Source organism: Leptonychotes weddellii, chromosome 10, assembly GCF_054177405.1.
Source record: "Leptonychotes weddellii isolate Sample4059 chromosome 10, ASM5417740v2, whole genome shotgun sequence".
NCBI lineage: Eukaryota > Metazoa > Chordata > Mammalia > Carnivora > Phocidae > Leptonychotes > Leptonychotes weddellii.
Window position 1 is genome coordinate 23,350,054 of NC_138378.1, and position 22,351 is coordinate 23,372,404.

General features: G+C 55.5%; 1 protein-coding gene across 3 annotated transcripts in view; it reads right to left on the reverse strand.

Annotated features, from left to right (window-relative positions):
- The window catches only part of ANGPT4 (angiopoietin 4), a 38,575-nt gene extending 16,444 nt beyond the window's left edge, over positions 1-22,131 (reverse strand). The window contains exon 1 of one of the 3 annotated variants that reach the window (XR_014149123.1): positions 21,599-22,130. Coding sequence is in view for 2 of the 3 variants with exons in the window: in XM_006745930.3 (XP_006745993.1) it covers positions 21,599-21,907 (309 nt within the window). In the remaining variant the exon portion in view is untranslated. Of the gene's footprint in view, positions 1-21,598 lie in introns of all 3 variants that reach the window. The other 2 variants (XM_006745930.3, XM_081833015.1) reach the window with 2 other exon arrangements.
- Between the last annotated feature and the right edge of the window lie 220 nt (positions 22,132-22,351).

A 22,351-nucleotide genomic window follows, 5' to 3' on the forward strand; every position in this document is an offset into this window, starting at 1 on the left:
AGCCCAGGCCACCATTACCTCTCACCTGGACTATTCCAGTAGCTTCCTCCCTGGCTTCTCTGCCTCCATCCTTGTCCCATGCACAATCCATCCTCCACTCAACAGCCAGAGGGATCTTGTTAAACCTAAGTCAAATCAAATTCCTCCTCTGCTGGAAAGAAACCCTCCCAGAATTCCTACCTTAGAGGAAAAGCCAAAGTCTTTCCTCCATGACCTGGCCTTCTGTTCCCACTCTGTGTCCTCTCCCACACTCTGCTCCAGAAGCACTGGCCTCTGTGACATCCCTCCCACACCGCAAGCATACACCTACCTCAGGGCCTTTGCACATGCTCTTCTGGCTGCCTGGAAACTCCCTCCTCCCCACCCCCATCTACATGGCTCACTCCCTCATGTCATTTCAGGTCTCTTCCTACCACTTATCACTCCCTAACTTTGTATTACATATTTATCTGTCTATTGTCCGTTTTACCATTAGCATGTCAATTCCATGAAGACAGAGACTGAGTCTTACCCCTTTATCTCTGTATCTAGCACTATGTTTAGTGCCCAGTGGGTACTCAATACATATGTGTTCAATGAATTGATGGAAAAGGGGGGACCAGCAAGGGTCGGAGAATAGTCCCCAGTGTCATGCCCATTACAAGGGTTTGCAGGTCTATCCACCCAGCTGGACTTTCTATTTTCCATCCCCCTCCATCCGCCAAGCGGGCTGAACAGGACAGTCTCCAAGGGTTCTTTCAGCTCAGATGTTCTGGGATCCCACGAGCTAACATTCATATCTTTCACAGCGTTGCTCTTTCCCAAGAGCAGTTGAAGCTGGTCTGGCATGAGACCAGGATCAAGCTGCAAAGGTGAACAGTGTGTTCTCAGGGCTCAGTGCCCACAGGCAGAGAGCCGGTGCCCCTCCCCCGCTCCCTCTCCATTCTGCACACATGCTGGCCTCTGGCCATCACCCCCACCCCTGGCCCTGGCTCCTTCTCTTGCCCTCTTGCTCAGTCTTCCAGGAGGTCTGACAGACAGGGCAGCTCCCAGGGTCCCTGGGAAGGCTGGCGCTCCCCAGGGAGAGGTGGTGACCTTGGCTGAAGGGCCAGGCTCTGGCTGTTTCCTCCTTGGTCTTTTCTCCCTTTTGCCATCTTTTTTTTAAAAAAAGATTTATTTATTTTAGAGAGAGGGAGCACAAGCCGGTGGGGCAGAGGCAGAGGGAGAGAGAATCTCAGGCGGACTCTGCACTGAGTGTGGAGCCTGACACGGGGCTCGAGGTGGGGCTCCATCTCAGGACCCTGAGATCACAAAACTAACAGTCAGAGTTTAATGGATTGTGCCACCCGGGCACCCCTCCCCTTTTCTGTCTTAAGAGTCAGCTCCTGGGCGCCTGGGTGGCTCAGTTGGTTAAGCGACTGCCTTTGGCTCAGGTCATGATCCCGGAGTCCCGGGATCGAGTCCCACATCGGACTCCCTGCTCGGCCGGGAGTCTGCTTCTCCCTCTAACCCTACCCCCTCTTGCGCTCTCTCTCTCACTCTCTCTCTCTCTCTCAAATAAATAAATAAAATCTTAAAAAAAAAAAAAAAAGAGTCAGCTCCCATCCCTTCCTCCCACCCCTGCTTTTGGAAAGAGTGCGTGCCCGTGTAGTGCAACATCAGATCCCGGAGGGGGCACATGTGGGTGGTGCCGGTATTGACTACAGCAGTGGTTCTCAAAGTGTGTACCCCGCAGCAGCATCACGGGGGAGCTTGTTAAAAATGCAGATTTCTAGGTCCCACCCCAGACCTACTGAACCAGAAATTCTGGGGTGGCGCCCAGCCATCCAGGTGAATTTGATGCTCGCTCAAGTGTGAGAACTCCTGGGGTGGCAGTCACAAAACGGACTGAGGACCAGGGAGACAGGCCCGTTGGAGCTTCTCAAGTCTTTGTCATGGGGGCCTCTTCCTTCCTCCCCTGCACCATCAGCCCTCCGCACCGCTGTCCCCTGTAACGCACAAACATGCTCCAGCCGCTCCCATCTAAAAACAAATTCTTGAGCCCACAGTCCCTCCAGCTGTGTCTGCAATTTCCCTGATCCTTCAACAGCAAAACTTCAAGTTGCCTCCCGTTTCTCACCTGCATCCCCACCCTCGCCTCTAAAAACATTAACAATATTATTATGGTGTATTGCGTGCATACAAAAAAGTATAAGGAAGGATATAATGAAGTCTGTGTATTTATCACATTCAAGAAAAAAAATATAACACATACTGGAGTGTTTGGGCGGCTCAGTGGGTTGAGCGTCCGGCCCGACTCTTGGTTTCGGCTCAGGTCATGATCTCAGGTTCATGAGATCCGCCCCGGCCAAATCAGGCTCTGCACTCGCAGAGAGTCTACTTCTCCCTCTGCTCTTCCCCCTGTTCACTCTCTCAAATAAATAAATAAATCTTTAAAAAATGTATATATAAACCATACTGTTGAATCCTGTGCTCCCTGGCTTGCCTTCCCAGTCCTGGGGAACCTGTTCTCTCCTTAATTTGCCTGGTCATTGTCTCCTGGACAAGGAGGCCCAGGGACCCTTCCATGTTCTCTTACTCTCCCCCTCAGCAGCACTCATTGCAGATGGCCACTCTCGAATTCTGGAAGCACTTCCCAGATGTTCCTTCTCCTAGTTGTCCTCCTACCTGTTGTCACCCCCTCTGGCTCCTGCTTTATCAGGGTCCTACATGTCAGGGAGCTCCTGGCCCAGTTCTGGGCCTTTGTCTCTCTGTACGTTCTCTCCCTAGGTCAAGGGTCCTTAGTGGGGACCACAGGGTCTGCAAAGAGAATTCAGGGGGTCCATGAACTTGGGTGAGAAAAAACTCTTTTGTGTGCTAACTTATAAGTAAAGTTTGGCATTTCCTTCCATTATGAGTGTAGACCACAAACCATAGCACTATTAGCTGATCCTGCAACTTCATTACCAATAGAAATCACCAATATTTCCATACAACAGTGCAAATGTTGTAGCATCTTTTTTTTTTAAGATTTTTTTATTTATTCATTCGAGACACAGAGATACACAGAGAGAGAGAGAGCATGAGCAGGGGGAGAAGCAGAGGGAGGGGGAGGAGAAGCAGACTCCCCACCAAGCAGGGAGCCCGATGCGGGGCTCGATCCCAGGACCCTGGGATCATGACCTGAGCCGAAGGCAGATGCCCAAACATCTGAGCCACCCAGGCGCCCCATGTAGCATCTTTTTAAAAAAAGATTTTATTTACTTATTTGAGAGAGAGAGAGACCGCATGAACGGTGGGGGCGGTGACAGAGGGAGAAGGAGAAGAGAGATTCCCCGCTGAGCAGGGACCCCGACGGGAGGCTCCATCCCAGGACTCTGAGATCATGACCAGAGCCAACGTCAGGCACTTGACCAACTGAGTCACCCAGGCACCCCCGTCACAGCATCTTAAATACTGGTTTTACTCATCATGACCTCAGAAGGATGGACATTCTCAAACCCACCACTGGATAACGCTCCCGCTAGAGCACAGATGTGATATTTACTATTTTGATTACAATGGGAGCATCGCTGGGTGTTCTTAGGCTTTTATTTTACACATTTAGAAGTGTTGCTCTGAAAACGAATTTATTTGCTTCACCCAGGACCATGTGCCAAAGTGTTCAGGGCCCCAAATGCATCAGAGGCCCTGCTGCAGGTGCTCCTGTTGGTCCTACGACTGTCACGTGCTGAGAGTACCGGGTCCGCCTCCCACCACACTCTTCCCCTCAATGTGCCACTCACTCGCCATCCCCACGTGGGTTTCCAACAAGCATCTCGGGCAAAAATATCCAACGTGGAACTTTTGGTTCCTCAGCACCCACTGCCCTGTCTCTGCATCCTCACCTCACTCCCCCATCTTTCCCATCTCAGCAAATGACCCCACACCCAGACCTCATCCTTGATGCTTCTCTTTTCCTCACCTGCTGCACTCAATCCTCTAGGGAGTTCTGGCCACTACGATCCCAATGCAAGTTTCGAATCTGCTCCCTTCCCTGCACCCTGGGCCAGGTTCCTGTCATCCCCACGGGTCGGCTTCAGGTTCACTCCCCACCACGCCTCCGACGGCTCCCTGGGGTTGCTAATGTGAGGCTGCTGGGGCGCCCCAGGGGGGATAGGGGAAGCAGAGCTATACGGAGGCTGCTCTCACCCTTCCCACGAGTCACAGACTTCCTGGAACCTGGTTTAAAATACAGACTCCCAGGCCCCAAGCTTCAGCTCCAGGCAGACAAATAGCAAGTTCAGTCCTGAGATGAGATTTTCTCATGCATCTCCCCCAAGCCTCTCATTGGCAGATGAACAAACTGAGGCCCCGAAGACTTGTGCAAGGTCACCACCTGGGGGGCTAGGTTCCACGACTCCTTGCCCAGGGACTTCTTCAGGTTTGCAGAGCTGGGCTGGGGACTCAGGGTAGCTCAGGGGTCATCTTAAGTGACAGGAGTTCCCTAAGTACCCGCATTGGTCCCCCACTTGTCCTGTGGCTGCGACTGGCTGGGTGGCGCCCAGGCCACCCACAGCTGGGGCCCATCACGCAATTTGCCACACCCGCCCACCAGCATGGGTCCTGGGATGGGTAATTTGGGCCAGATGGGCCCATCTTGGACATGCTGGGCTCTGGTGAGTAATGTTGGCCTGCGTGGTGGGGTCTGGGTCTGGTCCAGGGTTCAGGCACAGGCTGGAAGGATGGGGGAAGGGTCCTAATGAAGGAGAGATGAGCCCAGGTTGAGATCTGCCACAGCATAGGATTGGATCTGTCCCTTCTCTGTCACCTTCATGCTGGCAGATTCTCAGGGTTGAGATGGAGGACAAGGGTCTGACCTGCCATCACCTCTCCAGCCTGCAAAGAAGCTGATCTTTGGCTTTGGGGCTACCAACCTTCTTCCCTTAGCCCTGGGTTTGAGTTTTGGCTCTATGACACTCCAACTGTGGGCCTCTAGTAGTTGAGGGCTACATTTCTCTGATCCTCACTTTATTGATCTGTGACATGGGGACAGGAAACCTTGCTCCTTGTTGGGGAGGGAACAGCCGAAAAGGACCTTGAAGGAAAGGAAAGGAGTTAGACACGCAGGGGCTGGGTGAGGAAGGAAGATATTCTGGACAGACCACAGATGAAGGTCTAAGGGATGAGCAGTCTCAGTGGCCAAGGAGATCCCCTCAAACCTACTTTTTTTTCGCATTATTTGTATTAAAAAAGTCTACAACTGGAGAATGGGTAAGCAACCGTCTACGGATAAGTAACCATCCATCCAGTAGATTCTACTCAGCAATGGCAAGGAAGGAGTTAATGATGCACGCGACAACAAGGATGAACTATACAGCGTGAAGTAAGCCAGACTCAAAAGGCTACATACTGTAAGATTCCACTGATGTGACTTCTGGAAAGGTCAGAATCCATGGTGTTGCCAGGGACTGGGGTCTGGGGTTGGGAATTGACTGCAAAGGGTCATAGGAGAACTTTCTGGCGTGTTGGCAATGTTCTATATCATGATTGGGGTAGCGGTTGCATGACTGTATGCATTTGTCATGCTCAGAGGACCATATGTTAGAAGGGTGTACTTCACTGTGTGGACTATACCTCAGTAAAACACAAACCCACCGAAACAAGATTCTAAAAAATGTCCCATATGAAAGTATGGATTATAAGGATAAATATAGTTTCTCAAACGAATCCCTCACCCTCTGAGTGTCATTTATGTATCCACTCAGGAATTTCGTGAGCACCTATTGTGTGCTAGGCCCTGTACCAGGGACTAGGAAATCAGGAATGAGCAAAATTGGCAAGTTTTCTGATTCCAGCACATTTTCACTAAGCCATCGGTTAAATTCCAATAGTGATGAGTGCTCTGAAGGAGATGAGACAGGGCAGTGAGTGGGGTCAGAGGGAGTTTGGCCAGAGTGGCAGGGAAACCCCTCACCGGAGGGGCCGCCTGAGCTGAGAGGCTTGCTAGCTGTGGCAAAGTCAGGAGGAAGGGAATTCTAGACAGAGGGAAGGGCAAATGCACAAGCCCTGAGGTGTGAGTGCGTCTGGCGTGTTTGAGAATCAGAAAGAGGTCCATTACGGCGATCTGCCCTGCCTGTCTCTTCCTTGGAAAATGGTGCATGAGGTTCATATTTGGAAAAAGCGTTTTGTCAACGACAGATAAAAGCCAACGAGGGAAGAGTAGTTAGTGCTTTGTATCTGATGAGCCTGGGTTCGAATCAAGCTCGCAACTTAGTGGCTGTATGACCTTGGGCAGGTACCTCTACCTGTCTGGGCGTCTTCTCTAGAATGGGAGTAATCTTGGCTCCTATCTCTGGGTTGTAGGGAGGAGGAGGATTCCTGATGCAGCCTACAGAAAGGGCCTGGGGCGTGGTTACATAATCAGCACATGAGAAATTCCAGTATGGCTGTGTCATGGAGGACCAGGTGGCTGTTAAAAAGGAGGTTGACCTTCATCGGAGGCTGTTCTAAAAAGAGGTCTCAGTTATACTCTTGAGTGAAATAAGCAAGATGCAGAACATTTCCCACAGCGGGCCCGCTAATCTCTAACTGAACCAAGCTCTTCCCATGGCGAGGAACATGGGCCACAGACTGCTACCGTGTGGTGCCGGGGCCCATGACTTTGTCACCAGGACACATCCCAGATGTCCTCGTGTCTCACCACAGTGATTGCGGACATCCAGGACATACTCTTTACACTCATCATGACCTCAAAATGATGGAAGGTACTAGATCATTAGATTTAATGTGTTAACACAGGAGCAATAGGGGACAGCATGACAAATCTGTTTAAAAAGCATTTTGATATCTGTATCCCAAGGCAATGTGTTTCCTTTGTAAATCTATGCACTTAATTTTACATTTGAAAAAATCTTCTTCAGAGAGAGGGTCCAGGTCACAGCACCTTCTGCTGAAAAGCCTGCTGTGGCTCCCACGTTAACAGAGAAAACCAGGAGAAATAGAGAAAACAAACCAGTTCCTCGTAAATTCCTTTCCAGGAGAAAAAAATGTCTGTGCTTTGGAAACAGGCAAAACTGCCCCAAAGAGCAGGATCCAAACTGGGCTGCACTGGAGGTGGGGGTGGGGGGAATTAGGGTCAAGCCAGCCAGGCTGAACCCAGGCCCCAGGGTACAGGGTGGGGGGAGATTAGAGCCTGGCCTGATGACGGAGAGGAAAGCAGCCCCCCCACCAGGGACCCGAGCCCAGGCAGGAGGGATAAGGAAGCTTAAAAGACCTGCAGGGACCACACAGCCGGCCCTATTTCCCATATGGGGAAACTGAGGCCCCAATCAAGAAAGCACTTTGTAGGAGGCTGCACACAAGCTCTAGTGTAGCCAGACCTGTGAAAATCTGAAAGAACAGAACTTTGATAGCTTTGTGTGTGTGTTTCAATTTAAATGTGTATTTTTATCATTTTAATTTTTTTTTGGAATGGGTTATATGAGCAATTTGTTCAAAAGTCCAAGGTCTCAAAGGATGTGGAGTGCTAACGCCTCTCCCAGCCCTGCCCTGGTTCCCCTCCCACAGGCCACTGAAGGACGTGCGGGGCTCCCTTCCAGGGAGACTCGATGCATGTGCCTGCAGCGAGCTCGCTCACATGCCCCGCACTGAGGGCTCATAAAACGTCCGCTCCCCATTCTGCACCTGCTGCTTCTCTCTGAGTACGCAGTGTGTCCATCCAGAGAGCCCTGCCTCACGGCCTTAACAGCTGCATGGCCCTCCACCTGCGGCCGCCAGTGTTTGCACATCAGTTCCCCGACAGCCGGGCTCATCTCCAGGCTTTTGCCATCACGCCAGGGCTGCTGGGAATATCCTTGCCCACAGGTCACCTAGCTCTCCTGCACAGCTGCGTCAGGCATAAGTCCCTTGACGCAGAACTGCTGAGTTCAAAGGCATGGACACTTGTGATGTGAACAAACGGCCCTTGGCAGAGGTCATGTCTGTGGTTTCTGTGCTGGTTTTAGAGGAGGGGCCCCGGGGGGGCTGCAGCAGGGGCCACGGGAGCCAGAGAGTTGCCCCACCGGGTCCTCCCGACATACATCCACAGCCCCGAGCTCAGGAGCACCCCGTCAGGCCTCTTTCTGACTCTGGGGTCTCCCCACAAATGTTACCACCCCGAGACGTGTTACCAGCAAAGGTAAACACCGAGCCCCCTGCCCCTCCTTCCCCCACTGTGGCTGCCTGGTTCCTTCCCAGCACTCCACGCATCTGAAATCACAGCAGTGATCTCCTAGCTGTCCGATTTCTCCCTGGGACTATCAGCCCCAGGCTCGAAGGGCAGCCACGGTCACGGCCACATCCTCCGTGCCTCAACCGGTCCCCAGTACACGAGAGACACTTAGTCAATATTTGTTGAAAGGACAAATAGGTCGGTTTTACATCAGGGGCGCCGGATTTCCACTGAATAACTGGCTGCTGGAAATAAGTTTGGACCTCCCCGCCGAGCCCCAGCTACCGCCGGAGGCCTGGGAGAGGTGAGGCGAGGCCACAGAGGCCAGGGGGCCGGAAAGCGGAGGGACGACTGTAGAGGGGCGACGGACCGGGGCAGAAATGCCAGGGTGGTCGCTGTGTGGTCCTCAACGACTGGATCCCTGGGAGGCCCGCAGCAAGGCAGGGAGCCAGCCTGGGCTGTCTTCGGGAGAAATGTTCTAGAGGTGACCATGACACTCATTCATCTGTTCAACAGATTTGCACAGATGTGCCGGGACCTGTGCAGGGCACTGGGGAGAGGGCAGCGACTATCGCAGGCCTCGCTCCTGCTTGAGGGGTGGGCCAAGCTCAGCCCAGTGGCCCGCGTCTCCAAAGACAGGTCTCTGACACACTAGGTGTGTGAGGGCCTGGCCTCAAGGACCCGACAAATAGAGCCCCTCTCGTCCTTGGCTCTCTCATCATCCCCATTTCACAGGTGAGGCAAAGAAGCACAGAGAAGATGAGCCTGTCGCCCATGTCACACCGCTTCAGAGCGGCAGAAGCTGGCTCGGGATGCAGGCCTTCAGGCTCCAGAGAGCACCCCCTTCACCACTCAGTGGGTGCCTGGGGGCTGCGAGACTCCAAGACTCCAGGCTCCAAGGAGCCCACCGCCTGGCCTGCACGCCTTGCATCATCGGTCCCTCACCGGGCCGGGACCCACCACTACGACAGTGACACATCATAGAAATATCCGAGTGAGGCTTTCATGGCTACGTCATTACGTTTTGGCTTCTACCTTCTTGGCTCTCTGGCTTGTGGGGACTCGTGTCCTGAGGACCCTCAAGCAGCCCTGCAGAGGGGCCCTTCTGCAGAGGCGTGGAGGCCCCCCCCACGGCGGGCCAGCACCCCCTACCAGCCCTGGGAGTGGGCCGCCCGGAGCCTGGTCCTCCAGCCCCAGGGGAGCCTCCAGAGGACCCCGGCCCCGGCTGGCCTGTGAGTACAGCCACAGGAAGAAAAGCCGAGTCAGAGCTGCTTGTCAAGCGGCTCCTGGATTGTGGACCCTCAGAGACTGAGAGGTAGTAACTGTGTATGGTTCTTTTAAGCTGCTCCGTGTTTGGGGGGAATGTGTTCTGCCACTAGATAAGGAGAGCGCTACTTTTGTGGTGGTTGCAGGGGTCAGACCCTCTTGCTCCCAGGGGCTGACCCCCTTGCTGGGCGCATCACACCCCTGCCCCGCCGTCCCCATGACTCGGTTTCCTCATTTTCGCCATGAGGCGAACTTTGTGGCTCTGAGCCCGATGGCCAAGGGTTGGCCCGTCCTCCTCTGCCTTGCTCCAGCCCCTTCCTATCCCCCTGTGGGCCCACACAGGCCCTGACCCTGTGGCTCTGAGCAGCCAGGCCCAGCCCTCCTGGCTGCTTTCCCCTCTGTTGCTCTTCTTCTGGGTCAGGGCACAGAGAGCACGGAGCGAGCGGGCCGGTGGCCAGGGGTGGAGCGTGTCAAGGACCAGCGGGCTGTTGTGCAGGGAGGCGTTGTGTGGCTTTCAGCTCAGCCCACAATTCCCGGCACAGGCCGGCCTTCTCCAAACTTCCCGCTGCAGCCCTGGGTCTGGCGGGGGCCTGGGGTGCTGAGTCAGGCGCTGGGCCAGTCACAGCTTTGCCATTTCCTTTCTGGGCCAGTGATGGAGCTTCTCTGGGCCTCAGTGGCCTCATCAGAGAATGGGGCTCATTGTTTCCTCTTGGCAGAGGGACCAGGGGAATAAAGGAAGCCAGTGCTGGAATCTGTGCCCCACGGGGGTTGGGTTTCTTCCATCTTGCTCACTGGTGTAGCCCCGGGGCCTAGCGCGGCACCTGGCACGTGGAGGGGCTTACCAATATTTGTCCAATATTTGTGGCTGTCCTGCTCTCTGAGCCTCACCTCATGTGAGGTGTGTGTATGTGTGTGTGGATATGGGCTGCCTAGTGTCTGTCCAGGTCAAAGAAGCCACAGGGAGAAGAGGAGGGGAATGGGGAAGAGAGTGCAGGGGGAGGAGCAGCTGGGCCTGCATTTGCAGCCTGAACTTGGGGTGCTTCTCAGAAGATGGGAACAGGCTGCCAGGACCTTTGGCCTCCTAAACCTCCACTATCCCTCTGCAGTCGTCTGTGTCTCAACCTGGATCTTGGAAGGTTTGTCTAAAATGCGGCCCATTAGATGAGACAAGTCCTGATTCTCCCTTGTGCAGAGATTGAGAATTTAGCGGAGAGAAAGTGAAGAAGCACATGTCTCGTAATTGCTCACCGCGCGGCCACCTGAGTACCAGCCCTTACACAGAACGGGGTAGTGTGTCCCTTTTGCTTAGCAAATGTGTATTCGGCACATACTATGTGCTGGGCACTGTTCTGGCCACTATGCTTACTAGATCTTTGTCGCCACTCTCTGTGGTATCAGCCCATTTCACCGATGAGGCACAGCGTGGTTAAGCAACTTGTTCGAGGTCAGGCAGCTTATCATGGGCAAACCCATGGGCAAACGGGCTGTCTGGGAGCAGATCGGCCAGACCACACTTCTGCAAAGTCTCCTTGACTGAAGTGATCATTTGGCAGCACCCTCACCTGCCTCCCAACCCAATCAAGCCAAGCAGGTTCTAGACAGAGGGAGGCCTTGCTGGGGTACCTCGCCATGTGGCACCAGGCTTTCCTGCCAGCACAGCTCTGGTGTATAACTGTTCTTGTCTGATTCCCAGCAGCCTGAAGGAAAAGGGTGACTGTTCCCCACTCGACAAAGGAATAAGCAGAGGCCTGGAGAGGCCGAGCATTGCCTACAGCTGGTAAGTGAGGATTTGAATCTAATGGCTGAGCTCTTGCCACTCACCCATCTTGCATCTTTAGTGTCTGAGGCTGACCCTGAAAACAGGGTGACAGAGGTGGGATCAGGGTTAGGCAAGGCCCTGATGTCCATAGCCACTGCCCTTTGCAGAGCAACCCTCACCGGGCACAGGGCAGAAAAGTGGTTCCATCAGTTCCCAGCACCCAAGGTCCCTAAGAGCAGGGTCAGGCCCAGGGAGGTCTGGTCTGGCCCCTGATGAGCATTCTAGTCTCAGCTTGACCACACTTTTCCTGGGTCTCTATGCTTCAGCCAGAAGGAATGCTTTTCACTGCCTCCAAATCATCTTGTTCATTCCACCCCAGGGCCTTTGCACTTGCTATTCCCTGTGCCTGGAATGCTTTTCCTTTCCCTTCCTTGCCTGAGAACAGCCAATCTACCTTTTATTTATTTTTTATTTTTTAAAAGATTTTATTTATTTATTTTGACAGAGAGAGACAGTGAGAGAGGGAACACAAGCAGGGGGAGTGGGAGAGGGAGAAGCAGGCTTCCCGCCGAGCAGGGAGCCCGAGGCGGGGCTTGATCCCAGGACCCGGGGATCATGACCTGAGCCGAAGGCAGACGTTCAACGACCGAGCCACCCAGGCGCCCCCCAATCTACTTTTTAGAGCTCAGCTCTGTCCTTCCTCCAGGTGTCCTTCCTCCATCAAGGTCGGGTCCCCCCTCGCCGCCCTGTTATCTACCCCTAGACCAGGCAAAGCCTTCCTCACAGAGTGTATCATGGTTGATCATTACACATGAGACATTACTAGCTTGGTGTCTCTCCCGCTGCTCCCAGAGGGGATCCCCGGCACAAGGCCTAGCATTACAAGCTCTCAATAAACCTCCGTGGAAGGGGCGATTGAGTGGATGGAGAAAGAAGGTGCTCACCTGTGTGTGTGTGTGCGTGTGTGCTTACGTGCAACCCCACAACTTAATAACTGTAAGGACGCATTAATTTTTCACGAGGTTCATGACCTGCAGTGTGTTGTGTTGCTATAGGGAGGAGGCACAAGATGCCCCCGGCTGGGTGTCAGGAGCCCTGAGTTCTGATCCAACACCTGCCACTGACCTCGGGGTGAATATAGTTGAGTCACTCCCCATGCCCAGGGGCAGTGCCCGCATCTGTAAGATGGGGGGCATAGAGAGGCAGTCCATGTGGTGGCTTACATGTGAGGTCTGGACCCAGCCCCCGCCTGGGTTCAAATCCACCTCCTTCACTTTCTAGCCACGTGACCTCTCTGGGCCTCGGTGTCCCCTTAATAAAAGGGGATCGTAACAGTCCTCACTGTTTAGGATGTTGTGAGGTTTAACGGATCGATGTTTGTGTGACACGTAGAGCATGCGTGCCTGGCACAGAGGACGTCTGTGGGCATCTGCCACAGCAGCAAACTCATCCCCGAAGAGAGGGGAAACCTCCCCGCGAGCCAGCTGAAGCCGCACCAGGTGCGTGCCCGGACCTTGGCATTCACTGGTCATCTGGGCCTCGCGGCAAACCCGGGCATGAGCTTACCGCTGTCCCCAGTTTACAGCTGGAAAAGTTGAAGCTCAGGCCTTTCCCACCTTTGCAGAGTTACACCTCTCACAGCTGTAAGGTTGAGTGGACAAAAGCGAATTGTAGAAAGACCTAGATCGTGTGACACCATTTATATAGGAAACAAATATTATACATTGGTTAGGGAGGGCGAGCCATGGGGTAAGAGGTACCCACAGCGAATTCCCAGTAGTTCTCTCTGGCGGGGAAGGAAGCGGGAGGGGGCAGTTGATGAGCGACACTGGCATTGGGAAGCTTTTGTTTCTTAAGCTGGGTTGTGGGAACGAGGAGTTTTATTTGATTTTTCTCTCTATCTTTTCGTACTTCTAAAACATTTCCGTAGACATTTAAAATGCAGAGAATAAACTGCAAGGAAATTAACTGGGAGGTGACCAGGGAATTGGGATGACAGGTGATTTTTTTTTCCCTCTGTGTCCTCACACACTTCCTGATTTCCCGGCATTTGCACGCTGGAAGTTCAAAGGCTCAGAAAAGCAAGTAGGCTGTTCGCAGGAGGTAGAGCTGGGACTGGAACCCGGGTCTACCGGACTCTGGAGGAGGGGTCCCAGCTGCCCTATCTGCAGCCCCTCTCCCCCTCGTCTTCGCTCGCAATGGGCCCATTTGCAGCCTATGGGGGTTCCCCTCAGCTGCTTGGAGACTATCTTCCTTCCTTCAGCCCCACTAGGTGGTCACACTGGAGACCCCAGAGTGACGGACCGGAGACAGGAGTGAAGGGCCACAGGGCTCTGCTGGCCTAAGCTTCCGAGGCTCTGCTCCACTGTCCAAAGGGAGGTAGTTTTGCTTTCAGCTTCAGGGTCCCCAGACATCCCCTCGCCCATGGACCCCACCGGATCTCTGCCTGCTTTGCCCTATTCTGTCCTCCTCTGAGGTACTTGTGTTCATGATCCCTACTTTGCAGATGAGGAAACTGAGGTCCAGGGAGGGGATCACACAAGGCACGATGTGGAGAAGCTGCAGTTGAATTCCTGTGCTCGCTCCCAAGTGGACCCCCTCGCTGCGCTGTGCGCTCCAGACATGTCAGCCATTCCCGGCCCCGCGCGTCTCTTCCTCTGCGCCAGGCACCGTACCCGGCCCTGCGCATGCGCTAACTCATGTAATCACGATAACCTGCAAAGCGGCTTCTATCAGTTTCCCCATTTCACAGATCAGGAAACTGAGGCACAGAGTGGCAAAGTGATTGAGAACACACAGCCAACAAGCCGTGGAGCAGCTGGGATTCAAACGGAGTCGGTGGGAGGGGAGGGCGGTTCCAAGGTCCACGCTCTGCCTCTGTGGGATTTACTCTGGGCTCTGGCCAAGGATGGGGGATACAATGGCGAGGATGCCCAAGTGAAAGTTCTGGGTCCCCTCGGCTTTCAAGAGCTGCCGATGCTGGCTGAGGTGCTAACCGAATCTTCTCTGGCAGAAGAGCTTTCCAGAAGCCCTCGGTGGCTGAGGGCCGCGTGGGGAAGGGAAAAATCTAGCATCGGTGAGTTTCTCTCCGGGCCACGGTCCTCTCGGTTCTGCAGGCCCCAGCTGGGTGTCCGGGGACCAGACTGCACGGGACATGTCTGGTTTATTAGCCAGGAACCTGGTCTAAGTGCCCAGAGCGTGGGTTTGGGCAGCAGACTGCCTGAGGGTTAAATCTGACCTCACCTTTTCTGGCCATGTGACCTGGGGCAAGTCACCTAACCTCTTGGTGCCTCAGTTTCCCCATCTGTTAAGGGGCAAACAATCTTGTTCCAGAGGCTCGCTGTGAGAATCAAACGCGGGAATTCTCACAAGGCAAGTAGGACGGTGTGGGGCATACAGTAAGTGCTCAATACACGCTGGCCTTAAATTCTGTTATCTTTCTTTTATCCTAGGCTCTCTCTAGGATGCAGCAAGTGTTTGGAGTTTCACTTTACGGAGGAACCAGCTGATGAGGTGGCTTCCCCGGGGTCCCACAGCTGGTCAGTGGCACCACTGGGACAAGACCCCTCGACTCTGGGGCCATTCCAGACATTTCAGAGCTGACTCTGAGGTTAAGCAAACGCTCCAAGGCCAGAGGTGCAGACTTAGGGGGCTGACTTGGGGCCTGTTTTCTCATATTTCCTGCCCTAGAAGACAATGGGGGAGAGGGTCTGTGTGCGTCCCAGCCCCGCTGAGCTGTGGGGCCTCGGAGGAGAGAGCCAGAAATGCACGGCCCTGCCCCCATGGGATGGCCTGGCCAGGGAGCTTGAACAAATAAACCTGTCCCTCTGGGGGAAGCTGCTGGGGGCAGGGGGAGGAAGCTGCTCGAGGGGCCACTGCCCCCGTGGCTCCCTCGGTCATCCCTAGGCCAAGGGCATCTGTACCAGCCATTTCTAGGCTCCCTTCTTGGAAAAATAACCCCATTTCTCCAAGAAGCAGATGCTGTTCTTCCCCCCACCCCCACCCTCCCAGCCCCAAACTGCTTAGAAAGCCGCCAGCGGTGAGGTTAGGAAACCAAACCCCAAGACATTCTGTTCGGCAACTGAGATTCATTTCTTGTTTGGATAACCGAAGGCCTAAAATGCCAAGAATTTACGGGCAGCCTGGGGAGGCTGGGGCAGCTGGGAGTCCCAGGCCAGTTTGGGAAGATCTTGGGCTGGGCCAGGAAGCCACGCTGCGCTCTGCTGGATGCGCTTTTGACCCACATCCAGCCAGGCTGGGCCTCGCAAGCGCGGGGTGAGGTCTTGAGTTCTTTTGAGATTTGACGTCGGGGATCTGGAGTGAGCAACAGAGGCTGGGGCAGTGCCAGGTTGGGAAGCTCCCGTCCAGCCCCTCCTCCCTCCCCACTTGGCTTTGGGGTGCAGAGACGGAAGAGAAAGAGGGTCCAGCTGAGCACCCTGGCCGAGGGATGGGCACTGGCCATTGGCTTGGGGGTCCTGGGTCCTCCGGGGTGGACAGAGCCGTGGACACCCAGGAAGGTAGAGACAGGAGGGCCGGCCGGCCCAGGGAGCAGGGAGGGAAGAAGGATCTGAGAGAGAGACAGGGAGAGACCTCGGAGAGAGGCCACCAGGCAGGAGAGAGAGCCACCGAGTGACAGAGACACCCACAGAGTTAGAGGCAATGTCAGGGCCACGGTGAAGGCCCCAGGAGAGTGACCCACAAGAGGCAAAGGGACACAGAGATAAAAAGGGAGGGGCAGAGACACATGGGGAGGTGGGCAGAGAGGGCCAACTGTCACTGGGATGGGGAGAGAGCCGAAGGTCCCACGGTTTTGGGGCCCTGCTCCCGGGACTCCAGCAGCTGAGAGGCAGTTGGGCTGCCCGTGGGTGCTGGGGGTGGGCCAGGGAGCCTGCGTGCTTGTGTCTGGCCCGGATTTCCCTGCTCTCCTCATCTATAGAATGGGTCCTGCAATGGGAGAAGGCAGAATAGGGCACTTTCTGGCAGAGACTGGGATCAACTCAGGGGATGACAGTAACAAGAGTGACCCTTCATTGAGCACCTGTTCTTTCCCGGTCTGCTTCTCTTCAGCCCACATCAAACTCTCAGCATCACACCGATGAGGCACTGAGCGCAGGGCCAGCGCTAGGTCACGTGGGCAGTGGACCCAGGAGGCCACATGACTCGCCACTGTGCTGCACAGCCTGCCGGGGAAGCCCCCCCCCAACCCTGCTGGCTCTGTCCGCCCACCCCCTCAACATTCCTGGCTGCAGCTTTCCACCCAGATGAGGGGGTGGAGCAGAGCCAGGAGCTGATCTGCTGCCCACCGATAGCCGACTCCAGACGTGAGTCATTAGGGCAGAGGCTTTCCAGGGAAAGGGAGGAGGAGGAGAAGAGAGGAGGTGGAGGAAGGGGAGAAGAGTAGAAGGAAGAAGTGGGGTAGGGGGTGGGGTACAGGGGAGGGGAGTGAGGAAGGGGGAGAGGGAGCGGTTCTCCGACCCATGGACCCTGAGCATAGGCGGGAGGACACCAGCCATGGCCAGCTCCATGCTGGGAGAAGAGGGAGTGTCTGGGATTCAGGAATTCTAAGGCCCTAGGGAACACCCCACCATCTCTCAGGTCTTGCCTCCCCCACCTCCCTGGCCCCCTCCAGAGTCAGGAGAAAGGACCTGGAGTTTGGAGTTAGAGTCCAGGCTAGCTGTCACTGCTGGGTGACTCCGGCAAGTCCCTTCCCCTCCCTGGCCTGTTTCCTCACCTGTGTGCAGGGGATGGGGTGGGGGAGGACAGGGGCTGGAGCCAGGGGCAGGGGCTGAGCACGTCCTGGCCACTGGCGGCTTGCAGCAGGGAGGGGCTCCCCTGCGCCCACTCTGATGATTGGAATCTTGCCGAGAGCTCAGTCTGGCTAGGCCAGTCCTCTCTGCTCATCCCCAGTAATCCCTAATGGCAATGGTGGTGATGACGATGCTTCTACATCAGAATATTTTGAAACTCATTTTTTTCCTCCTCTGGGATGTTACTGCAGAAACCAAGAAGAGGCCTTCGAGTTTCAAAGACTCTGAGATATGCCCAGCCCAAGGGCATGAAGGGGGCCTTCAACCAAGAGCAAACACCCGCTTGGACCCCAGCAGAGACCAGGCAGGACTGCGGAGCCCTAGAGAATACCAGCACGGACGAGTGACATTCCCAGCCCCGAGGTTATTGGACTGGGGCCATTGGACTGACTTGTCCGAGGTTGAGCTGCCCTCACCCGGCAGTGCCGGGCTCAAACTAGAGATGCGGTTGAATGAAGTAAAAGCCCATTGATCCATCGCATCTGGTGCGGTGTTCACGGAGCATGCTCTCTGCCCGGACAGCAGGCTGAGAGCGGCGTGGGAGCCGCCTCAGTGGTCCTCCCGGCCATCCCCCTGCATGTTGCCACTCCACTTTGCAGATTGGGGAAACTGAGACTTGCTCATCCGCAGCCACGTGGCAAGTGTCAGGCCGGGATGTGAACTCAGGTCGGCCTGGCGCTCTCTGCCCCGTGGTGCCCCATGGACATCTGGAGAGGACATTGCACTTCAGGCTGAAGAGGTGGCCCGGGGGACCTGAGCTGAAAGCCACTGGTTTAAATTCATCCTTTGGCTCAGCCAGTGTTGCCCAAGCACCAGGCACCCGGGGGAGTCACAGAGGGATGAGCAGGTGAGGCTCAGGGTAGAGAAGCCAGCGGGGAGGTGACAAGGCCTGAGCAGGGTGGCAGCTGGGTAGACAAGAGGATGCACCACAAGGAGACAGGCCAAGGCCACAGGAAGGGCGGGACCTGCTGCCTGGGGGCAGTTGGGCATGGACACCCCAGGGCCGCAGAAGGCCTTAAACAGAGACAGGTAGGCAGGGAGGGAAGAGCTGAGTGTCAGGCAGCTTCGGGGTTGAGGCACCATGGCCTCTCAGAGGGGAGACATCTGCGGGGTCAGGGTCATGGATTTGGGGCTCGGGAGACCATCAGATACTGATTTGGTGTCATCATGGGGCAGATGGGAGACAGTGCTGCAGGAGCGGTGGGGGCAGCCCTGGGGACAGTACCATCAAGTGTGAGAGGAAAGGAAGAGTGGGAACAGAGTCTTGGGAAACACTGGCATTTCAGGGTGGGGGAGGCCCGGAGCGACGGGAGGGACTCAGGGACGTTCACGCATCCGTGCGTTCATTCACTCCACAGACGTGTATGGAGCCCCTGCCCTGTGCCAGGCACTGTGCTAGGCTCTGGGCACTCAGTAGTGAACAAAGCACCTATGATCCTTGCTCTCTTGGAGTTCACAGATCAACAGAAGTGCTTTAAGAATGGGCAGTGAGAAGTGCTAAGAGAGAAAACCAGGGGCGCCTGGGTGGCTCAGTCGTTAAGCGTCTGCCTTCGGCCGTGGGAAGCCTGCTTCTCCCTCTCCCACTCCCCCTGCTTGTGTTCCCTCTCTCGCTGTCTCTCTCTGTCAAATAAATAAATAAAATCTTAAAAAAAAAAAAAAAAGAAAACCAAAGCTGGGTTGAGGGGATATAGAGTGACGGAGGGAGGGTGGCTGTTTTAAATGGAGTGAACAGGGAGAGCCTCTCTGAGGAGGTGACATTTAAGCAGAGACCCAAGGGAGGTTGGGTGAGCCCTGTGGGCATCTGGGAGGGCTGATGTTCTAGGGACTAAGGATTTTTGCTTTTATTCCAAAGAGATGGGAGCCCCAGGAGGGTTTTAAGCAGAGGAGGGACAGGATCTAACTTAGGATCCCTCTGTCTGCTGAGGAAACGGACTGTGGGGGCCAGGGTGGAAATAGGGAGCCCAGGGTGGCTGCCATGATGACTGTCCAGGTAGGAGATGGAGGTGGCTGGTGCAGGGTGGGGCTGTGAAGGGAGGGAAAGCCATTGGGAGGTAGGTCAGAGGAGGCATGTTTTGTGGCTGAGGACTTGCTGATGGAGACAGTTTTTGGAAAGATGGTACTGGTCAGCAACATTAAATTTGTCAGGAGATCAAGTATGATGGAGACTGAGCCGTGGCCATTGCATGTGGGAGGTGGCATGTGGGACGTGACTTTTGGGGGAAGGAGTACATGGGATGTGAGGAAGTGGAGGCAGAGTGTGTGGACTTCTGAGAGCTAGGCCAGAAGTCAGAGAGAGTGTGGGTTGGAGAAGAGGCCTGTTTCCTCTACTCGTCCTTACTCTACTTCCTTTTTTTTTTTTTTTCTTTTACCATGGGAGATACTTGGACGGGATCAAGCACTGAGGGGAAGAATCAGCAGAGGGGGAACACAGGGGGGATAGTTGGCTTGGGGACTGCAGGGGGATGCAGGGGGATGGGATCTGCATCCTAGGAAGGAGCAGTGGGCCTTGGCCCATGGAGGAACCTCTTCCTTCTGAGCCGGAGAAAAGTCCTGGGGACTGGTGGATACATGGGTGAACCTGCAGGTGTGGGAGAGGCAGCTGAAGGATGGCTCGCCCTTTGTCCCCATTTCTCACTGAAGCAGGGGGTTGTTGGTCTGGTGAGAGCATGGGGGGCGGTAAAGATGGAGGCTTGAGGAGGAGGCGAGGTTTGGAGTGACCCTCATGGAACGGGAAACACACAGATTTCTGGGCAGCATGGAGCCCCCACTGGATTGGCTCCAGCGTGTGAGGCAGACTGGCAGTGTTGCAGGGCAGGTGGGTGGGAGGGCAGGCAGGAAAGGGACTATGGGAAGATGGTGAGTGGGGGTTTGAGGTCAGGGCAGGAATAGGCAGGAGGTTAAGTATGCACGCACGTGGGTGTATATGCAAGTGTGTGCAAAGCAGGTTGGTTAGTTACGTGTAGGGCAGTGTCTCCACCTTGGGGATGGATAAACCCAGGTGTGCTCAAGGCAATCCTTTGGAAAACAGAGGAAACTACCAGAACTTCAATTTACATGATTTTGTATGTCATCGTTTTGAAAATGGAAGGTTCCATTTCATTTTGTTTTATTCCCTGTACTTACATGAATATGAGTACATGTGCAAAGAATATTAAATAAATGTGCACGTATCAGGGGAGTGGATGTTGTTTGATGATTGGGCACATGATTTGAAAAGTTTGGAAACCAAGGAGTAAGAAAGCCCTGCTCCTTGGAGCGGTACCCTGTCACTTGCTGTGTGCTGTTTAATACATCCGAAGGCTCTAGGAATCAGACCACTTCCCTCCACCCCGTGCCACAGCTCAGACTGTCCCCTGTACCTGGGGCCTGGGTCTCATTCTCTCCCTCCGTTGCTCCCACTTAGGCACTCCTGCCAGCCCTGGCTTGGAACCCACAGGACACCTTTCCTGCCCCCAGGCCTGTGCAGGGCCACGCCGGCTTTGTTCATCCCTGTACTCAGTGCCTTGTTGAGGGCCCGGCACACAGCGGGGGCTCAGAGTGTTTGCTGAAAGAATGAGGACAGAAGACTCTAAAGTGGTCCGGGCCTTGGGCCAGAGCAGCCTGGGGTGTCCTCAACTCCTCACTCTCTGCCACCCCATCCCCGGTTCATCAGCAGGGCGATTAGCCCCCCTGCAGAATAAAGCAGGTTCCCCCCAGCCCGGTCCCGCTCCATCCAGGCATCCATCCCCTCTTGCCTGACAGCTGAGCAGGCTCCTCCTCCCGCTCCCAGCATGCACCCTGCCCCCACACTGTATTTTGTTCAGAACAAATCAGCTGTGTCTCCTCTCCAAGGCCTGCACTGGCTCCTGAGATGCTCAGAGCTAGAGCCAGAGTCCTCCCAGTGGCCCCCACGGCCCGGTGCGCCCTGCCTCCCCTCCCCTCCCCTCCCCTCTCAGATCTGCTCGCTTGCCCCTCTCTCCCCTCCTTTTCTGCTCCAGCAGCCCTGGTCCCCGCCATTCCCCAGACACCCTGACTGCATTCCCACCTCGCAGCCTTTGCACTTGCCGGCCCCTTTGTAGCGAACGCGCTCCCCGCAGGTACCCACATGGGCTGCTCCATTACCTTACTTGTTCTCTGGGTTCAAACATCACCTCCTCCAAGAAGCCCTCTCGGATTCTCTGACCTCAAATAGCCACCCCGTCACCCCTTGCCCTCTTCCCTCCTTCATTTTGCTTCACCATCTGACATGGGAGATATTTATCGCTCATCTCTTTATGGCCTCTTTCCCCCACCAGGCCAGCAGGGGACGTATTGTTCTGTTTACTGTTATATCCCTGGCACCCAGGGTGGGCCAGGCCTGGGATCAGAGCTCAGCGGATTTCCCTCAGATGAGGGAATGAAGGCTGTGAGGCAGCCACGTTTCCAGCTCTGAGCCTGCCTCGTCTTGCTGTGTGGCATCAGGGCCATCCCTGTCCCTCTCTGTTCCTCATTACCCCAATTTGTACAATTCAGAGACATGAGTTTGATCAGCCTGGCCTTTGTGCCGGGGAAGACCTCTGGGGAGGACACCCTACCTATCCATCGGGACAGGCCCCCCTGGCTCCCCTCACCGCGCCCCTGCAGAGGCCCAGCCCTTACCTTCTGCAGCCACTGTGTGTTGTTCTCCAGCACCTTCTCCAGCTGTCGCACTCGCTGGGCCGGCCAGTCGGCTAGGTTCAGTGCAGCCGCCGGCGAGTCCCTCTGGAGGCTGTTGGAGCCCCCGAAGGCCTCCGGCTCCGGCGGGCAGGGCTCCGGCTCGGGCAGCACGAAGGTGTAGCTACACTGGCCATGCTGGACGCGGTGTGCCCGGCGGCGCCCACTCGCCTCCTGCCCCCTCCGCTGGGCCACAGTCACGGCGGCCACGACGAGGAGGAGGCCGCCCAGCAGCATGGCCGGCCGGAAGAGCATCCGGAGATGTGGCGAGGGCGAGGGCTGTGGGCTCAGAGCCCCCAGGGCGCTCCGCCTGCCCACCGCCGGGCTCCCCGCCCAGGATGGGCTGCCGTGGCCAGCCGAGGACAGGCCTGCGCGCGGAGCCGCGGCAGCGACAAACCCCTGCTTGGCCGAGCTCTGTCCAAGCAGCTATTTATACTTGCTCCAAATACCACAGCTGCTCGGCTTCCTCCCACCGCCTCTGCTCCCCGCCCGCAGACACCCCCTCACCTCGAATCTTCCCCCTCTCCCTTCCTTCCTCTTCGTTCTTGCCCACGGCTGCCCTGTCCCCGCACCGGCCCTGCTTGCCTCGCTTGGCCTGGACTCTGAGTTCTTTTATTATCCAGTGGAGGCCTGGCCTCCCTGTGAGAAAGAAAACAACACACACACACACACACACACACACACACGCATGCACACACA